This window comes from Drosophila willistoni, assembly GCF_018902025.1.
Source record: "Drosophila willistoni isolate 14030-0811.24 chromosome XL unlocalized genomic scaffold, UCI_dwil_1.1 Seg141, whole genome shotgun sequence".
NCBI classification, from domain to species: Eukaryota; Metazoa; Arthropoda; class Insecta; order Diptera; family Drosophilidae; genus Drosophila; species Drosophila willistoni.
The window spans coordinates 2,388,257-2,404,837 of NW_025814052.1; the positions used below are offsets into that span (position 1 = coordinate 2,388,257).

At 38.5% G+C, this 16,581-nt stretch overlaps 8 protein-coding genes across 9 annotated transcripts; 3 read left to right on the top strand and 5 right to left on the bottom strand.

Annotated features, from left to right (window-relative positions):
* Nucleotides 1-39: 39 nt before the first annotated feature.
* On the top strand, nt 40-1,692 carry LOC6648575 (RNA-binding protein NOB1). Its single transcript, XM_002071122.3, has 2 exons — nt 40-214; nt 271-1,692. Exons 1-2 carry the CDS (start codon nt 140-142, stop codon nt 1,630-1,632), a joined length of 1,437 nt encoding a protein of 478 aa, XP_002071158.1. The 5' UTR covers nt 40-139; the 3' UTR covers nt 1,633-1,692.
* LOC6648576 (NAD(P)H-hydrate epimerase) lies at nt 1,681-3,054 on the bottom strand. 2 transcript variants are annotated; one of them, XM_047011388.1, is made up of 3 exons: nt 2,866-3,054; nt 2,043-2,731; nt 1,681-1,969 (listed from the first exon to the last, which is right to left on the bottom strand). In XM_047011388.1, the coding sequence occupies exons 2-3, from the start codon at nt 2,666-2,668 to the stop codon at nt 1,744-1,746; spliced, it is 852 nt and encodes a 283-aa protein (XP_046867344.1). In that variant the 5' UTR covers nt 2,669-2,731; nt 2,866-3,054; the 3' UTR covers nt 1,681-1,743. The 2 variants fall into 2 exon arrangements, with proteins under 2 accessions (XP_046867344.1, XP_002071159.2); XM_002071123.4 differs by lacking the exon at nt 2,866-3,054 and having other exon boundaries at nt 2,043-2,817.
* Nucleotides 3,055-3,418: 364 nt separating this feature from the next.
* LOC6648577 lies at nt 3,419-4,117 on the bottom strand. The gene is made up of 3 exons (XM_002071124.4): nt 3,876-4,117; nt 3,662-3,810; nt 3,419-3,593 (listed from the first exon to the last, which is right to left on the bottom strand). The coding sequence occupies exons 1-3, from the start codon at nt 4,014-4,016 to the stop codon at nt 3,530-3,532; spliced, it is 354 nt and encodes a 117-aa protein (XP_002071160.1). The 5' UTR covers nt 4,017-4,117; the 3' UTR covers nt 3,419-3,529.
* Nucleotides 4,118-4,804: 687 nt separating this feature from the next.
* Nucleotides 4,805-6,613, bottom strand: LOC6648578 (FAD-linked sulfhydryl oxidase ALR). The gene is made up of 4 exons (XM_002071125.4): nt 6,375-6,613; nt 5,822-6,295; nt 5,509-5,750; nt 4,805-5,419 (listed from the first exon to the last, which is right to left on the bottom strand). The coding sequence occupies exons 2-4, from the start codon at nt 6,215-6,217 to the stop codon at nt 5,257-5,259; spliced, it is 801 nt and encodes a 266-aa protein (XP_002071161.2). The 5' UTR covers nt 6,218-6,295; nt 6,375-6,613; the 3' UTR covers nt 4,805-5,256.
* An 89-nt stretch (nt 6,614-6,702) lies between these two features.
* On the bottom strand, nt 6,703-8,631 carry LOC6648579 (beta-parvin). Its single transcript, XM_002071126.4, has 4 exons — nt 8,426-8,631; nt 8,021-8,110; nt 7,685-7,956; nt 6,703-7,618 (listed from the first exon to the last, which is right to left on the bottom strand). Exons 1-4 carry the CDS (start codon nt 8,544-8,546, stop codon nt 6,998-7,000), a joined length of 1,104 nt encoding a protein of 367 aa, XP_002071162.2. The 5' UTR covers nt 8,547-8,631; the 3' UTR covers nt 6,703-6,997.
* A 99-nt stretch (nt 8,632-8,730) lies between these two features.
* On the top strand, nt 8,731-9,545 carry LOC6648580 (probable 39S ribosomal protein L49, mitochondrial). The gene is made up of 2 exons (XM_002071127.4): nt 8,731-8,884; nt 8,949-9,545. The coding sequence occupies exons 1-2, from the start codon at nt 8,822-8,824 to the stop codon at nt 9,438-9,440; spliced, it is 555 nt and encodes a 184-aa protein (XP_002071163.1). The 5' UTR covers nt 8,731-8,821; the 3' UTR covers nt 9,441-9,545.
* LOC6648581 (breast cancer metastasis-suppressor 1 homolog) lies at nt 9,457-11,376 on the bottom strand. Its single transcript, XM_002071128.4, has 3 exons — nt 11,013-11,376; nt 10,699-10,943; nt 9,457-10,615 (listed from the first exon to the last, which is right to left on the bottom strand). The coding sequence occupies exons 1-3, from the start codon at nt 11,197-11,199 to the stop codon at nt 10,250-10,252; spliced, it is 798 nt and encodes a 265-aa protein (XP_002071164.1). The 5' UTR covers nt 11,200-11,376; the 3' UTR covers nt 9,457-10,249.
* A 277-nt stretch (nt 11,377-11,653) lies between these two features.
* Nucleotides 11,654-13,342, top strand: LOC6648582 (protein YIPF1). Its single transcript, XM_002071129.3, has 4 exons — nt 11,654-12,235; nt 12,309-12,515; nt 12,662-12,754; nt 12,823-13,342. The coding sequence occupies exons 1-4, from the start codon at nt 11,747-11,749 to the stop codon at nt 13,120-13,122; spliced, it is 1,089 nt and encodes a 362-aa protein (XP_002071165.1). The 5' UTR covers nt 11,654-11,746; the 3' UTR covers nt 13,123-13,342.
* Nucleotides 13,343-16,581: the final 3,239 nt, after the last annotated feature.

Here is a 16,581-nt window from a genome sequence, read left to right on the forward strand (position 1 = left end):
GGTGTCAATTCGACCAGGGTTGCCACAATCGATAACATTAGTTAAAACATAGAGTGGTAACACTGCTGGCAACGTTAACACGTGCAAAACAGAAATTGTTTTCGTTTTTGTTATTTATTATTGCTTAAATGAGTAGACAATGAGTGAGACAAAGCAGAAGATCAAATATCTCATAGCAGATACCACAGCGTTTATCAATGCAGTACCATTAAATGTAAGTGGAAACGAATTGTAACTCACTGTTCAAATTGTAATCTTACAATGTTCCAGGAATACGCTGAGAATGTTCTCACCGTGCCAGACGTAGTCGCTGAAGTGCGTAATAAAAGGCAAATTCGTCGGCTTTGTGTATTGCCATTTGATTTGCAAATTCGTGAGCCGCGTGCCGAAAGCGTTAAGCATTGTGTGGAGTTTGCCAAAAAGACTGGCGATTATGCCAGTTTATCTGGCATCGATTTGAAGGTGATAGCTCTCAGCTATGAGCTAGAAGCCGATGAAGTTGGAACTGCCCATTTGCGTACTGAGCCAGTAATGCCACAAACAATTGCATCCAAAGAGCAACCGGAGGTGATGCAGGATGTGAATAATAAGCGTTTAGTCGGTTGGTATATGCCCGAAGGTGAAGAGGATGAGGAGGAAGATGATGAGGAGGCTACAGGCAGTGAAGGCGAGGATGAAGATGACAGTGGACATGAAGGAGAGCCAGAAGAGAACGCAAAGGATGTTGTGGATAAGGTAAAAGCCAGCATTGAGGCTCAAATAGAGGGTAAAGAGTTACCATTGGATAATGCTAATGAAAATGAAAACGATGATGATATTTCGCAAGAAGAGCTAGATAAACTCTTTGATAAATTAAAGTGCGAGGCAACTGCTGAAGAAGATCAAGAGACCTGTGATCTTTTAGTGGTGGCTGATGCCAAAACAGATACAACAATTGAAGAGAACGACGATGAGCCCTCAACGGCTGCTTCTACTAACATTGATGATGATGAGGTCGGCAGCGATGGTTGGATTACCCATTCAAACATTAAGAAGGCCAAAAAGCAACTTGAAGGCAAGGTAGAAGAGGATCTATTACCCACGGTGGCATGCATGACCACCGATTACGCCCTCCAGAATGTGCTAAAGCAGCTAAATCTTCATTTAGCCGCCCTTAATGGACGCATTATCAAACAATTGCGCACCTATATACTGCGTTGTTATGCCTGCTTCAAGACCACCAGCATTATGACCAAAGTCTTTTGTCCCAATTGTGGTAATAAGACGCTTAAACGTGTCTCCGTCAGCTTGGATGAGACCGGCAAGCAAGTTATTCACATCAATACACGCCGACCTCTGACAACTAAATACAAGAATCAAAGTTTGCCCCGCTTCCAAGGTGGCAAACACTCAAGGAATCCCATTCTTTTCGAAGATCAACCAATGCCCCGACAAATGCCATCGCGTGTGGCCAAAACGAAAACAAATGCCATGGATGATGATTATATAGCTGGCTTCTCCCCATTTGTCATGCGAGATTTGGACTCCAAATCGGCCATGCTGCGCGCTAAAGGTAATCTTAAAGAATGGGCTCGCAATAATAACTTTGAAGAGGATCGCCGGCGTAAGAATTATAATAGATTGTATAAATAGAGCTTAGAGAATACAATTTGTGTACAGTTAAATAAAAACAAACAAATATTCATCAATGAATTCGCTCGCATCCTACTTTATACATATGTATATTGATTGATCAATTTTGTTTTATGACAATTTCACGCAAAGCTCTGTACCAGGATAATTTGGTAAATTTAATTCATATTGACGTTGTAGGGCTGGGGGTACAAATCGTCCGCCTAAATAATGATATTGGCCCTTAAAGTGTTTGGCACACAGCTTGGGTGCAGTAAGAGAGATCAGCAATTTGGGCTCCAGTTCACAATCGTTTAGTTTACCCTTCTCTACATCCCAGCCACTTGGTATGTCAATACTGCAAAAAAAGAAAGCGATAAAGCATTAGGAAAACTAAATAGACAGAGAGCGAGTCAGACAAGACCAGTTACCTGGCTATGGGTATTTTCGTTTGTTGCATCAACTCCATCACAGACAAGAAATCAGATCTTACTGGCGGCTTAAAACTAAAGCCAAACAAAGCATCCACAATAAGATGATACGAGTGAGCAGCCTCCTCAACACTGGGACATTGAGATATTGTAGATATCTCCATCAGCTCGCACTGGTGATGCAAATTCTCGTACAATGGTTTTGCAGTCGGTTTTGGATAATATATTGTTGGCTCATAGCCCATTAGGGCTAAATGACGGGCACAGACAAGACCATCGCCACCATTATTGCCGGGACCACAGCAGACCAAGACCCGGAGTTTTCCAGCCTTGTCGTCGTTGCCTTGGCAAGGTGAGGGAAAACATTTGGCCACCGCATGAGCACAACTTAGGCCGGCCAATTCCATCAATTGATCCACACTAAATTTGTACTCATTAAATAGTATTTGGTCTACCTTAATAGCTTCAGCTTGATTTAGATATTTTAGCATTTTAATATTGCTGAAATTGCGCTGCGTTAAACGATCTTTAAGCACTTTAGCCCCCAGTTGTAGTTGTTGTTGGTGTTGTTGCAATAGCAATCGACGAGCGGAGCAAAATAATCGGATAAACTTGTTGCTTCCCATGTGGGCCAAAATGCAGCTTCTCGCTTAGCCAATTTGCACTATTAGCTCTTTATCAAACAGTACCTGCATTAACATACAATAATTATTCAAAATTAAGTGCAAAAAAGGCTGACCGTCAGAGCCAGTGTTATCAAACGGTAAATGTATTTGTTTGTTGCCGGCTGTTTTTTTTTTTGTCTCTATGTAAATTTACTTACACATTTAGATGAGTAATTATGATTTGCATATTATTGTTATTAATTTAAAAATTGTTGGCAATGATTTGTTGATTTTTCAATAATTGGCGCTCTCCAAACAGCTATAATTAAAGATGTGGCAACGTCGCGAAATTTGAAAAGTCCTCCGTTATTAACCATCTAGATTTGTTTCTTGCCAAACGGAACGAAATCTTTTTCTTTTAGTTTTATATACTTACCTACTACAAACGTGGCTAATGCTTGCTTTCAAGTTGACACTGATTCTGTGACATTACAAGCGTTCGCCTTTAATAGCCTTAAACAAAAATCGTGGCCTACTTGGTCGACAATTTTCTATTTTTTAAAGCTATAACTTGATAGATTTCCAACAAAAAAGTAAGGACACTCACTAGATTAGAGATTATCAAAGTCAATGGTTATTTAAAAACATTTTGCCAACTTTTGTAATATCCACAAATTGTATCGCAGGACAAAAGGTGTTGGGTTTCTAGGACGATCGTAATGAATAAAAATTTTTTTTTAATTTTTAAGCTTTTTAAAATACATTCCAAGATTTACTGATTGAATGAAAGATCCTTTATTTTATATCAAACTGAACTGATTAATTTATGAAGCGGGTCTCAAAATATAAATTAAATGTAACAAATTTGAACTGTTTTCAATCCTACTTCTCCAAGACTTCTTCATTTGGAATTTCCAGAAAGTCTTCATTCGACTCCAAGATATTCCTACAAATTGACCAAAAATTTGCTTTGGTATTCAAAATTGAGAACCAAAAAAAAGTTACTAAGCTTACTTGAAATTTTCTTCTTCTTGAAGCTCTTCTAGAAAACGAGTCGATTCCATTTGAGCATTTTTCGTTATATCTGCCTGCTGTATTCCATACTTGTGAGTTTCAAGGACATTTTCGGCCAACTTATTCATATCATAGGATAACTTCTTCAGCTTTAAATTTATGTTGGGCTTTATATTGATATTCTTACATTAGGGTTTTCCAATAAAATACTTACTTCCTCGGATATCTCTTGCCGATATTGACTGAATTTGTCGTAGCGTTCTTCTAATTTGTCCATATTGGATATCACCTTATTGTACTCCTCACTTAAATCTTCGACCAAAAGGTCTTCAATCAAGTTATCGGCTGGCTCCATAGTTGTGTTTGCCTGAGCTGGTGAAATCTAGTCTGAAATAAATCTAATAATGTTTCATTTAGTAGTGACAGACAAAGCCAAAGTAAGTTGATTTCAAAAATTTACAAACTGTTTAGAAAAAAATCTATATATCTTGATGACAGTTTCTATTCTATTCGTAGGTATAGCCTTTTTGATTACAATTTGACATGTAGCAAGGTGTACGATTTGTGTGTGAGCGTTAACAAACGTGGCTAATTGTTGACAAAATAGTAGCAGGAATCAGGTCAATATATACATACATATGTATGTATGTGAATATTCCCGATGTGGGGAGGCTCGTGGTTTTTAAAATTTTTTTTTTTTTAGAAAACATCTTATACCATAAGTAAAAAAAAAAACATTTTAATCCAACTATTAATATATATATATATTGGTGAAGCAGACGTTTCAAAATATATTATAGGCGTTAGTCATTAATTAGGTAAATTTTAAGTAATTTAAGTCTTTATGAAAAGTCTCTAAATGGACATTTAGCAAACATTGTCAACGGTCCATTGCATTATCATGGGTTTGAAAGATATAGCAGCTCGAATTAAACTCTAATATTTAAATATATGACTAGTTTAGAGTGGATTGAGAATAGAAAATCTCCAAGAACATTTCATGAATGAACCAAAGCATTGCGTTTAGCATGGTGACTCAACAAAAATAAATGGCCCTCCACTGGGCCATGTTGCTGGAGCTTATCAGTCATAGGAATAAGTTGTGTAATTCTAGTAATAAAAATAAAAGCGAATTTGTACATATTAAATGCTTGGTCATCTGCCAAGAAGTTTCAATTTCTTTTTAATTTTTTTTGTCTGTCTCTACAATACAACATAATTTTTAATATTTTCTTGAACTTTTGTCTTTTCATATCGTTTCGGTTGTCGGCATTGAGGGCATCTTTATGGCGTATTGTAAGTGATCGGTTGTTTAAACATGAACTGGCAGAAAGTAAACATTGATCAGGTTTAAACAGATTACTACCAATTTGGCCCATATATCCGCATTTTGCACTTGACCTAGGGGGCTGATTCCCCTCTTCCGACTAGTTGCTTTTGTGGAATAGCTGACTATGTTGAGCAATAAGTGAGTTGAATATTTGCCCAAAACATGGTAAAGCAAATTTTGTGAAATGCTGATGATGAGGGAAGGATAATGCTAAGGTGGGTGGGCTGCCGGTGATGGTGACTGTTTATGTAGGATTCTTCGTATTCTAATCACAGGAACCATCCAACCAGCCATCACGCCATCTCTCGTTAACTTTACTACAGTCGAAGATTGGTTTGCCCAATTTATCATTGACTCGATTATGGAATTTGCAAAGCCACAGGGTGAGATCCTTTTGAGAATTCACATTGATTGGATTCACATCCAAACTGGAATAGATAGAGAGGGAAATAATTAGAGTCAGAGAAAGGGAGATAGAGTAAGAGTGAAACGTATTTCAAAATGTATGCATATTTACTCGGTACGAAAATCTTTGGCACAAAATTCACATGGATAAAGGCGAGATAGGACTTCGAAAAAGGTTTTCATATCCCGTTTCTCCCTGTCCGTTGGATTGTCGGAATAAAACGCAGCCATAGTATGAAGAAGTCCCCATGTTGAGATACCCAAGCGAACCTTATCCAAGGGACAATCATCTCGCTGCTGGTCAGCGTCCTGTGCCTTTACGGTCAGCTTCTCAGCGACGGCCATATGTTTCTCCTAAAATGACAAGCAAGAATATACCGATTAGTAGTTACCGATTGAAATAACGCAATTCATCCGCTGCTTACCTTGGCATTTTGGGCATTCGAGATTAGACGCTGTTGCTTCGACCATGATTTAAAGTCATTGCATGTGCGGCAATTGCTATCCTGTCTACCGGTTTGCCTAGAGGCATGCGAATTGAACTGAGACTCGTCCTCATGCTGCTGTTGATCCTGCTGGAATGACGGCGTTGCCATATTATAGAAATCGGGATTCCGCAATAAGCGTAAAATAGTCTTCTGCAATCGGCGTATAATCAAACGAGCTTCCTCACGTGTTGCTCCAATATTCTGTTGCTGCTGATTGAAATCGTAGTTATGACTGTGGCGGCGTATGAACAATGTTAATGCTGTCGTTCCAGACGAGCCTAAAAACTTGTAACTTCGCTCAGCTGTTGTGAAAATCGTAAAAAGTAGTCGCATCGTTGCCACCTTGATGCAAAACGTAGGTTCTGAACACTGGTCTTACGTCATTTTTGCTAGACACACCGATAACGATAACTAAACACACTTTGCGGTCAATTTCAAATACAAGCCAAGGCACAGAGAAAGCCATAAATTAAAGAAAGTATCTACTTACATGTTTCGTACTCCGGGGAGATGCTTCAGAATGCCGCAACTCCCGACTTCAGTAGTTCCACTTTCTTTAAAAATACAATACTAAATCCTAATATACACTGTATGCTCCTGTTCACTGTTTCTAATCTGCTGATGTCTCTTAAACCGAAATATTTCCTAAATATATGATGCACGAATAAATTTTTGCTGACTGTTTTTTTGTCTACCTTTTGTATTAACAATTCTTAGATTAAACATCAGTGACACAATAGTCAAAGACTCTAATAAGAAGATTAAATTAAGTTCTCGATTCACTATAACCTGATCAGGGGAATCATGTACCTGTTTTTGATTTTATACAATAGGCTTTTATTAATATAAAAAAAAAATAAAATTGTATAAATTCATTTAGTAACAACTAACTTGGCTTGGTAAAGAAGAGTTAACAAATTGGCCAGCGGGGGTTACACAATTGGTTAGACAATCATTATTACACACATATATGTATCTCTAAGTATAGTTAAGACACTGACTGATCGAAGAGTATAAACATAAAACATAAATTACTTAAAACGACAAAAAAGAGAAAAATATAGATTGGGTTATAAAAATTTCGTTCATTTGCTCCCGATAGATATGCTACTTTCAAGCATATTCCCTGAACATGGTGAACAAACTGTAAAGGACACGCAGCGTTGATTTCAAATCCATGTTTACAATATCCTCGGGACGGGCTTTTGGCTTGGGAAGACCCACATCTTGCATCAAATCAAAGGCAAACGCCACATTGTTAACCATCTGATCGACATCCTGTGGCGTTAAATGAAACTCATGCAGGGGTACAAAGAAACCACCCAATAGTCCCATCAGCAGGCACAAGTAGACACCATCACGGAAATCCGTATTTAGATCAGTAATCTCAAAGTTCAATTTGGCCAAATGCTTGTTGACGAAAGTGATCAGTGATTTCTTGACCACGGCCAGCTTATCGGGTGCACAATCGATCAGTGTATCAAAAGCATCCTTCTCACAACGCATACCCAAGTCATCATACTCGGATGTAATTTGCTCTTGGAATTTCTGGGCATTCAAGACTCCAGCATTCTTCTCTGCAATCACCACGGTGACAAAGACATTCTCCGGCAGACGAACAGGAGCACGAAAATGGCGCACTAGAGCCACAAGCAAATGCAAAATAGCCACAATGTTCTTTGAATGGACACTGGCCACCGACCATTTGGGTATTTTTTGATGGAAACCAAGCGTCTGATGGCAACAAACGAGAAATGTATAAATTAATCAAGGTCCCAGTAAGATTAAACAGTTACCCACATGATTGACAGCCTTTAGCACAATGTTGAGTTTCTCATGTTGGCCCTGCTCCGATTGTGTGACCTCCGGCACATCCAATTTCTTGCCCGTCAGTTTCTCCCAAAGTTTGTGCAGCACCTGGCCATCGTACATATCCTCCTCCAAATTTTGGACAATAATACGCTGCTCGGCCAGCTCGTCGTTAATCCAATCGACCAGGATTCTTTGCAATTTCACCACTTCGGGATCGTTGATGGATTGTGGATCAATTACAGCGCGCTGTTCGTGCTCACCTGTGGGGTAGGGCAAGTTATAAATAAAAGTTCTCTAAAGCTGATAAATAGCAAATAAGCTTACGGAGAGCATAATCCTCTGGTGGTATATCATATTGGTTGGGTGATCCAGGTGAATCGATGGCATATTTGCCTTCTTCTTGGATTTTCTTAACTGTAAAACAAATAAATTAAGAAAAGCAATGAGTGGTGACGTCACTGGCCAGCATATCACAGTTGGACTGTTTGTTTGTATGCGTCACAAATGACGCAATGGTCTCAATAATAGCCGTTGGGGCTATAGAGACATCTGTTGCCCATTATGCTTGGGAAATGCTGTTAAATGCTTTGTGCAGCTTTATTCTAATGGAAAACTACACATTTAGTATATAACAAGTGGTCCTGCTTAGCATAAAACATTTCACATTGCATTTAATTTCCTTTTGTTTCATTTAAACACAAACATTATTTACTGCTCCAATTGTCTTACCTTCGCGAGTGCCGCGTTTTCGTCCCAGTGTGCTAAACTTATCCCAGAAACTGTCTTCCTTTTCGCCCTTCTTAATGGTGGTGGGCGTGTGTGGTGATTTTGGTCGACTCAAGGTGGACATTTTATGTGTCGAATTGTATAAATAAACAAAAATAAAAAATGTTAATATATAAGGCACTGAAGGTAAATAGCAGTGGCGTTGCCAGTAGCTAATCTAATACGATATTGCCAGATCTGCTAGATAGCCAGATTTTAGTATATACGCAAAATCTTTCCAAGTGTATGGCAACTATGAATATAATATCTAGCTGGTAGCATTGGTGGCATATGTAACCAAACTGAACCCGTCGGAGCCGCTTTTCACAAGGATTATCGAAATAAATATATTTCCAGATTATGTCAGCTACCACAATCCTAAGGCACAGCCGTGGCCTCTGCCAATTCGCTAAGTTAGCTCAGGTAAAGTTTAATTTTAAGTTACTGCAAAAAGACATCCCATATTTAATGGTCTCGTCTCTCTTAGGCGACACCATCCGTGCGCTCATTCCATGGGCAACCTGCTCTTTGGTCCAGTTTTCGTTCGTCGCAGCCGGTTCAACCTATTGAACAGTATCCCGAAATTGAAGTAGTGCAAAATCCGCCTGAATGGAAATATGTCGAACGTTTGTTGCCACCTAAAACTGTGCCCAAACCGCTGGCCAAAAATGAATATCCGTCCGGATGGCAGCCACAGAAGGCTGATGGCACGGAATTGGGATATTTTGTGGCCCGCACCAAGAATCACATGGTACCCGTCTATCTCAATACCACGTTTCGTGGTCAGCGTCGATTAACTGTAGTGCGTCGGATCCAAGGCGACATCTGGGCACTGGAACGGGATTTACGTTCGGTTGTGGAACAGGCGCGTAATGGCAAACTCTGCGCAACGCGTGTCAATGAGCTTAGTGGACAAATATATATCCATGGTGACTATGTGGATGTTTTACGAGAACATCTCAAGGCCAAGGGATTTTAGAAATATTCAATTTGAGTTACGTAGCGTCGTTTTTTTCTGTTTTTATTAAACATATCTCTTAAGCGATTATTATAAATTACATCCTTGAGGGAATTGGCCTTAAAATTGCATTTACATTTACACATTTGAAGGGTGCCAAACGATCAGGGAGGGGTAGGAAGGAAGAGAACTAAACTTATGCACATAACACAATGCGAAACAAATTTCTTTTACCCCAAATGGTACTTAGAACCAAATAATAGCAAATTTTTATACATTTCATATGTATCGATGTGAATATCGAATTGAATTTGGATTTCTTAATTTCAAAACTAGTCCATGCCTTCCTTAGACTATTTTTATATAGAATCATTAGGATACTGACTAATTATAATAGTTGCAATAGAAATAAGATAGATTTCCATTGAACTATTATAATGAAAAAAAAAAAAAATATTACACAAAAAGTGTCTAAACATTTCAATGTTTATTTGGGAACCGACAACGATTTCACAATATGATAGCATATTGAATTAACAAGCATTTTCGATTCATTCAATGTGATTTTTCGTTGGTTTAGTTCAAATTTTAATTGAGAGAAGAGTGAAATTCTTTCGATGAGAAAAATGAAATAGTAATATAGGATAAAGAAATCGCATAGACTTGGATAAATTTATCTACATTCACATTTGGGGTGAAGAAAATTGTGTAGCACAGTGTGATTACATCTAAATGAAGATTTGTGTTTGCTTTCATGTGTGGGAGGAGAATTCTAATTGCTTTTGCTGCCATCAGGTACGCATTGGGGCGCAAGCAGCCACGCCCCAACGTTACCCGTTAACACCAGTCATAGCTGCTACACTTAAACCCAGACCCATACCTACTCCCAATCCCCCCGTTGTGGGTGTACCACCGACAGACGTAGCTGTTGTTGTCGTTGAGGAAGCGGATCGTTTTAATGCCTTGCGTATGATGGTCCAGTCCTCCATAATATCCTCCTCTCGCAGCATATAGACCACATATGGGCCAGTGACAGTGACGGCCTTTTTGCGTCCAGGCCCCCGAACTTTGCTTTGTCGTTTGTCTGTACCCCAATCTGCCCACGAGATGTCCACATTGTGACGATCCTCCTCCAGACGACGAATGCGATCATGCAAATCTTCGCGTAAATTGTCCACTGCCATTTGTTTTTCGCTCTGCAATGATTCAACATGGGGAGAATGGGGGTGTTGGGTATTAGAGGGGCATTCCATAGTTTTGGCGCCAAATTGCGTATTACCTCAAAATGTTGCACTGCCGCTTGTTCCTCGGATAAATATTTATGCTCGATATTCTGTAAACGGAATTTACGCAAGACATCGGCCACCTCGATTCGGGTGCGATAGACCTTATCCAATTCCTTTTGTGGCTGAACATACTCCTCCGAACGCCCTGAACGCACCTCAGACAACTGACGTTCGATAAGATTTATACGCTCGTAATAGTACTGTTCGCGTAGCTGACTAAACTGCCGTTCCAGGCTCACTGTAATATCAAACAAAAGTTACTCGGAATTCTAGGAAAACTCCTGCCCTTTGAGCATCCAAGACTTACCCAAGTCCTCAATGTGTTCTGCTCGTCGTCGTTCTATTTCGCTGGCATCCATTTCGGACGAGTCATCAGAATCACATTCATTGGCCTCCTCCTCCTCATCTGAGGTATCGTGGGCCTGGCTGGAATTCGAGCGCTCCGATTCCGCACCAGAAACGTCGCCATCGGATTCCCCATTTTTCACTGGCATTTCTGTATTTTTTTTTGTGGATTTGTGTTGGCTTCGATGACCAACTTGGGCACCCCGTTGCTATGTGTTTTTCTTTGTTCAGAACTTTATATTTAATCAATTTTTTCACTCTTCAATTTTTCTTAAACTATGTGAATGTTTTTTTTTTTATTTTCTTCAGCAATGTATATGTGGCGTTGCCAGAAGTTGAGTTAGGGCATAGAGTTGCCAGGTAGCAGTTACTGCGGACTGATAGTTTATTTGACCCAATCTAAGATTTTAAAACTTAATTAAATTTTAAAATAAATAAATAAAAAATAATAAATAAATAAAATAATTTAATTTATGAATATTTTTATAAAAATAAAAGAAAACGAAGTATTTCAAAACTATCGATGCGGCATCCAAAAAATACCACAAAATACTATCGTATGTCAAGTATCGGTATTATCGATGACACATCTTTTAATCGATATTAAATATTAAAGGGGCAATATACGTGTAAGGGTGTTGTATTTGCAGAACCTAGATATTACAAGATAATATATAGTGTAGTGCATCCAACGACATGGAGACCCCAACAGCCGATGATTTGCTACAGTTTCGCGACTATAGCACCACAAGCGCAACTAACAGTGGCAGCGGTCAACCAGCGCAAATCAATGTGAATTCGCCAACGCATTCTCTTGGAGCTAGTGGTTCTGGTGGCAGTAGCGCAAGCTTTGGTGGCAATAGCGCACAACGTCAACGTGGTGATCCCCTGGCCGATCTTATCTACGATATGAGCAAGTCAGCACAAACATTTGGTGGCGGCTCAGGCGGCGGAGGTGGCAATCAGAATTCAGGACTGGATGGTGCCGAAGGCGTCGCAACTGGGGGTCGTCTATCATTTCTGACCATTGAGTATTATCAGCAATTCTTCAATGTGGATACTTATATGGTGATGGAGCGCATTGTCAATTCGATGATACCCAAACGGGCAGCTGGAAACTATCTACGCATGAATATTGGCGAGAATCCCGATCTCTATGGTCCATTCTGGATAACTGTCACTTTGGTGGGTTAAATGCGTGTATAAACACAGCTTCGAGTTAGTCATCAGTAATGGTTTTTTTTTTAATTCCTTGCAGATCTTCTCGATTGCCATAAGCGGCAATATTGCCAACTATTTGCATCAGGCCAATGATGGTTATCAGTGGCACTACAATTTCCATTTGGTTTCGTATGCAGCCACCTGTATTTTCCTTTATGCCAACATCTTGCCAGCCATACTGTGGGCACTTTTCAAGTATAGTCTGAAGCCGGTTGATGAATCGGATGCCGTTGAGACTGATAGTGTTAGTATTTAATTAGAATGCATAAACGATTCTCAGTAGTCGGTCTTAACTTATTCGCCATCTACTGAAGAATTACCTTAAGAATGAATTGTTCATCAACTAGCTCAATTTAATTATTGCTATCTCTTTCTATTTGATATTTAAAGGCCACCTATACACCATCATTATTGTCACTTATGTGCATTTATGGCTACAGTTTAGCCATTTATATACCAGTCTCCATTCTTTGGGTCATAAATGTAAGTGAAACATTCCTCTTTTCGTATTTGTTTTCGTCGACATTGTTTCGATATTCGCTTTCTTTCAGATCTCTTTACTGCAATGGCTATTGGTCATAACCGCTGCACTCCTTTCCGGCACTGTTCTTATTGCTATACTTACGCCCGCCTTGCGTAATTCACAGTACTCGCTATTCCTTATCATTGGCATATTGGGTGCGCATATTGTGCTGGCTGCTGGATTCCTCTTGTACTTCTTTCACAGTCCAGATGTTCCATTGTCTGCAAAGACATCTACAACTACATCTGCGCCCGTTGCTGCTGCTGCTGCAGTTAAAGTTGCCTCGGATGCACTTAAAAATCTTGTGCCCGCCAATAAGACACGCTAAGACCATTCCAGATTCCCAATCTATTGTGAGCCAAACAAAATTTAAAAACCTTTTAATCGGGGTCATGTGTGAAGAGAGCAGGTGAAGCTGTAGCGACTGTATATTGATAGTAAATTGTATATCTTAGTATATGTATGATGTAATCTATATGTGTTTATCTGTATAACTAAATATTAGACATAAATGACCATTTAACTAGCAATGGTAATTGATATTATTATATCGACTTGGATGTAATGTACATATGTCAAATCTTTTCAGAATATGTATAGATTTTTTGTGGTTTCATTACACACCTTTGTCGTGTATGTACTCCATGTGTGTATTACAGGTAAAACAGGAAAATATTCTGATACCAAATTCGTTTTGGTTGTTATTATGTTAGATTGGATAGCTTTCAATTGCAGACCGTGCAGGTGGTGGTTTATGTTTTGTTTCGCCAATGATTTTGGTGGTAGTGTCAACACACACACACACACAGACATCCATACAATTACGTTCACCATTACAGTTGTATATGTATGTACCTATCAATGGAGAGCACATTTTGGCCGCCTCGAGGGTTCCGGGTTCTGCTTGTGAATTTCTGTGCTCTCGTTTTATTTATTCAAGCTATGTGCAAGTTATTTGTATAGGACACAGCCTGTCTGTATATTTACATATACAGGGTGCTTCAAAAAGTTGATTCAATAATGTTCATTCATTTACCAAAAATTCAGTTTGAAGCAAAATTGAAGTAAATTGACAAACATTTAATTTCAAAATTCTAAAAAAATCACAAAAACTCTTAACTTTGCCAATCTGCAACTTTGCCAAATTTTAACATATTTATTTTCAAGTCAGAATAATATCTTTGAATCTGCACTAAAATCTTGCAAACTAAATTTTTGCCGATTTTCATGATTTTTTATTAAAAATCGGCTTAAAATTTGTTGTTCTGAATTTGAATGTATTTGATGCCGTTTTAATCTATACAAACTTGTGATTTAATTGAGATATAACTTTTTGAAATCGCCGAAATACAGACAAATTTGAATTATTATCCCGAAAAGTAAAATTTTGGTTTTTTGAGATTGGACCGTCGCTGGCTGAATCCGGCACTGATGATGAAATGTAAACCGTCTAAATGAAACACCCTGTATTTTCATCTGTTAGAAATTCATATATGCACAGTCGCATACATACATAAGTATATGTATGTATGTGTATGTATACATACAGTTGTTATGTACTTTTGTATATATAGTCATGCAAATTTATAGAGAGAACATTTCTCAATTTCGAATGCAAATATTCCCATAACGCATCGTTAGATTTGTCATGATTTTCCCCCTCCACCACGCCCACACCCACACCTACACCCTCACACTCACACACACACACACACACACACACACACACACACACACACACAGAGAACTGCCAGCACGCCCCTAGCACTCTGTATAATCGTAGAAAATGGCGTAGGAATGGAACCGGAAACGCAGCATAATTTTGCTTTCGTTGATTATACCCTGTAGTCATAGAGTCTATTAGCATTGAATATCAGCACAGAGAAACCACGATTAATCCAATAAGTTTAAAGAGGCAGAGTGTTTGGATGTGGTAAACAGGACGTATACGCAATATTGGAATAAGAACTCATTCTGCCGCTCTGAAAATCGATTCGTGAGCTAGGTATACAACCTTTAGATGCATTTCATTTGCATTTAAATTAAACATAATAAATAAATAAATTGCAATGCTGGACCAACAATGGAAATTTCAATTATTGTAAATGCCTGGCAAATAAATTAAGAAGAATTTGTTTTCCAACTGATTAGCAGCAAAGAGGACAAAGTGTTGAGTATATATAAACACAGTCAGTGGGAGGAACTGGGCGAGAGTTTTCCATATACATACATATGTACCTACATATACATATGTGAATATGGCCTAAGAGAAGCACACTCCTCGACATTGTCGTTACGGAAACGGAAGTCACTCAACGAGGCTGGTGTACATACATACAAGTATGGGGTTTTTTTTTGCCTTTTTTGGTTGGTCGAGCTAAAAGTTAAAGTAAAATTAGCTTATATGCAGCAGCTTGAGACCCTGTGTGTGTACACCCTAACCCTTTGAGTTGCTCTTGTAATGCATTTGAAGCGTTAAAATGCCACTTGAGAGCGGTTGTTTGGGCTGGCTGAAAGTACATACATACATACATATGCATATGCATATGCATCAAGGCACTCAATGCAATGTAAAAGGACACAGGGAGTGTGTGCTTATGATGCATAAGATGTATGAGGGGAGGATACAAGTGCCAAGAGATGCTAATTGGTAAGTGACAAATGGTTCAGTGAGCACCTGTTGATACAATCATCAAATCAAAATCACTGATTTATCCATTTTACATTACATACAGTATTTCTAGAAGAGTTCCTTGATTTAGTACATTTAAGAAGTAATAAATAATTTCATTAAATAAGTCAATTGAATAAATCTATCTCCTTATAAATCTCTTCGTTCCACGTTAAACTATATATACTGCATATGGAAACTTTTTAGCCCATTTGATTATATCTTTTGCAGTCCTGATTAACTGATAGCATTTTTTTTCTCATTTAATATCGAATTTCTCAAAGTAAATTACTTTGCTTGAACCAGTTGTGAACTACAACTGTATTTTGCCCCCAAAAGCAGGCAATGCTTGTTAGTTTTAAAATATGACCACAATTTTCAGACTGCTTAAAACGGCAAATCAGCAACTAACACCTAATTAGGTAAAAAAAATTAAAGAAATGGACAAAAATTAACGATTTTACCTATTTTATCCATATTCTAGCCTAAATCTTTAAATGGGCTTTGTCTTTAAACTTTTTAAGCATAAGTCACTGCATGAATAAGGCGAAAAACATTATTATTAAATTGCTTATCAATTATTAACTTTCATACGGGCTAAAATTTCAACAAGAATTGTATTTAAGCTTGGTGGAAATCTTGAAATACATTTATCTCTTAATAAATTTCCGTATATATCGAATCGCACACGTTCTCAAATAACCATAACCGAATCGTCTTTTCACTCCCACTTAAAATTAGAATCATGTGTGTGTGTGTGTGTGTGTGTGTGTCAGTGTCTGTGTGACTGAGGTCCCTTATTGAGTTGGGAACTTGACACGACTTTTGCGTACGAGTTGAACGTGAGAGGGATTCAAGTGACCGCCATTTGTCTTAAATGCAAGGCCAAAGGACCTTACCGGCTTTAATTTTGCCAATTTCACATCTACATAAACACATACATTCGTACGTACGTATATATGTATCTATATATTTATAGATATGTAAACTTCTTTTGGTTAGCATTTGATTGTGAGATAAATAGTAATCTCTATATGGGCGCTGACTGGCCGGCCGGTCGGTCGTTCGATCGGTCAGGGCGTGTACCTTAGCCAGCGTGACACAATTTCGAATGCC

Excerpts from the sequence above, each read along its gene's own strand:
- LOC6648575 (XM_002071122.3), top strand. The coding sequence starts at position 140 with ATGAGTGAGACAAAGCAGAAGATCAAATATCTCATAGCAGATACCACA. Across the intron at positions 215-270 it reads TCAATGCAGTACCATTAAAT|GAATACGCTGAGAATGTTCT; the intron begins GTAAGTGGAAAC and ends ACAATGTTCCAG.
- LOC6648576 (XM_047011388.1), bottom strand. The coding sequence starts at position 2,668 with ATGGGAAGCAACAAGTTTATCCGATTATTTTGCTCCGCTCGTCGATTG. Across the intron at positions 1,970-2,042 it reads ACGAAAATACCCATAGCCAG|TATTGACATACCAAGTGGCT; the intron begins GTAACTGGTCTT and ends CTTTTTTTGCAG.
- LOC6648577 (XM_002071124.4), bottom strand. The coding sequence starts at position 4,016 with ATGGAGCCAGCCGATAACTTGATTGAAGACCTTTTGGTCGAAGATTTA. Across the intron at positions 3,811-3,875 it reads GGCAAGAGATATCCGAGGAA|CTGAAGAAGTTATCCTATGA; the intron begins GTAAGTATTTTA and ends ATAAATTTAAAG. Across the intron at positions 3,594-3,661 it reads CAAGAAGAAGAAAATTTCAA|GAATATCTTGGAGTCGAATG; the intron begins GTAAGCTTAGTA and ends GTCAATTTGTAG.
- LOC6648578 (XM_002071125.4), bottom strand. The coding sequence starts at position 6,217 with ATGCGACTACTTTTTACGATTTTCACAACAGCTGAGCGAAGTTACAAG. Across the intron at positions 5,751-5,821 it reads CGAATGCCCAAAATGCCAAG|GAGAAACATATGGCCGTCGC; the intron begins GTAAGCAGCGGA and ends TTGTCATTTTAG. Across the intron at positions 5,420-5,508 it reads GCCAAAGATTTTCGTACCGA|TTTGGATGTGAATCCAATCA; the intron begins GTAAATATGCAT and ends TATCTATTCCAG.
- LOC6648579 (XM_002071126.4), bottom strand. The coding sequence starts at position 8,546 with ATGTCCACCTTGAGTCGACCAAAATCACCACACACGCCCACCACCATT. Across the intron at positions 8,111-8,425 it reads AAAACGCGGCACTCGCGAAG|TTAAGAAAATCCAAGAAGAA; the intron begins GTAAGACAATTG and ends TTTGTTTTACAG. Across the intron at positions 7,619-7,684 it reads TGCTAAAGGCTGTCAATCAT|ACGCTTGGTTTCCATCAAAA; the intron begins GTGGGTAACTGT and ends TGTTGCCATCAG.
- LOC6648580 (XM_002071127.4), top strand. The coding sequence starts at position 8,822 with ATGTCAGCTACCACAATCCTAAGGCACAGCCGTGGCCTCTGCCAATTC. Across the intron at positions 8,885-8,948 it reads AATTCGCTAAGTTAGCTCAG|GCGACACCATCCGTGCGCTC; the intron begins GTAAAGTTTAAT and ends CGTCTCTCTTAG.
- LOC6648581 (XM_002071128.4), bottom strand. The coding sequence starts at position 11,199 with ATGCCAGTGAAAAATGGGGAATCCGATGGCGACGTTTCTGGTGCGGAA. Across the intron at positions 10,944-11,012 it reads AGAACACATTGAGGACTTGG|TGAGCCTGGAACGGCAGTTT; the intron begins GTAAGTCTTGGA and ends TTGATATTACAG. Across the intron at positions 10,616-10,698 it reads CGGCAGTGCAACATTTTGAG|AGCGAAAAACAAATGGCAGT; the intron begins GTAATACGCAAT and ends GAATCATTGCAG.
- LOC6648582 (XM_002071129.3), top strand. The coding sequence starts at position 11,747 with ATGGAGACCCCAACAGCCGATGATTTGCTACAGTTTCGCGACTATAGC. Across the intron at positions 12,236-12,308 it reads TCTGGATAACTGTCACTTTG|ATCTTCTCGATTGCCATAAG; the intron begins GTGGGTTAAATG and ends AATTCCTTGCAG. Across the intron at positions 12,516-12,661 it reads ATGCCGTTGAGACTGATAGT|GCCACCTATACACCATCATT; the intron begins GTTAGTATTTAA and ends TGATATTTAAAG.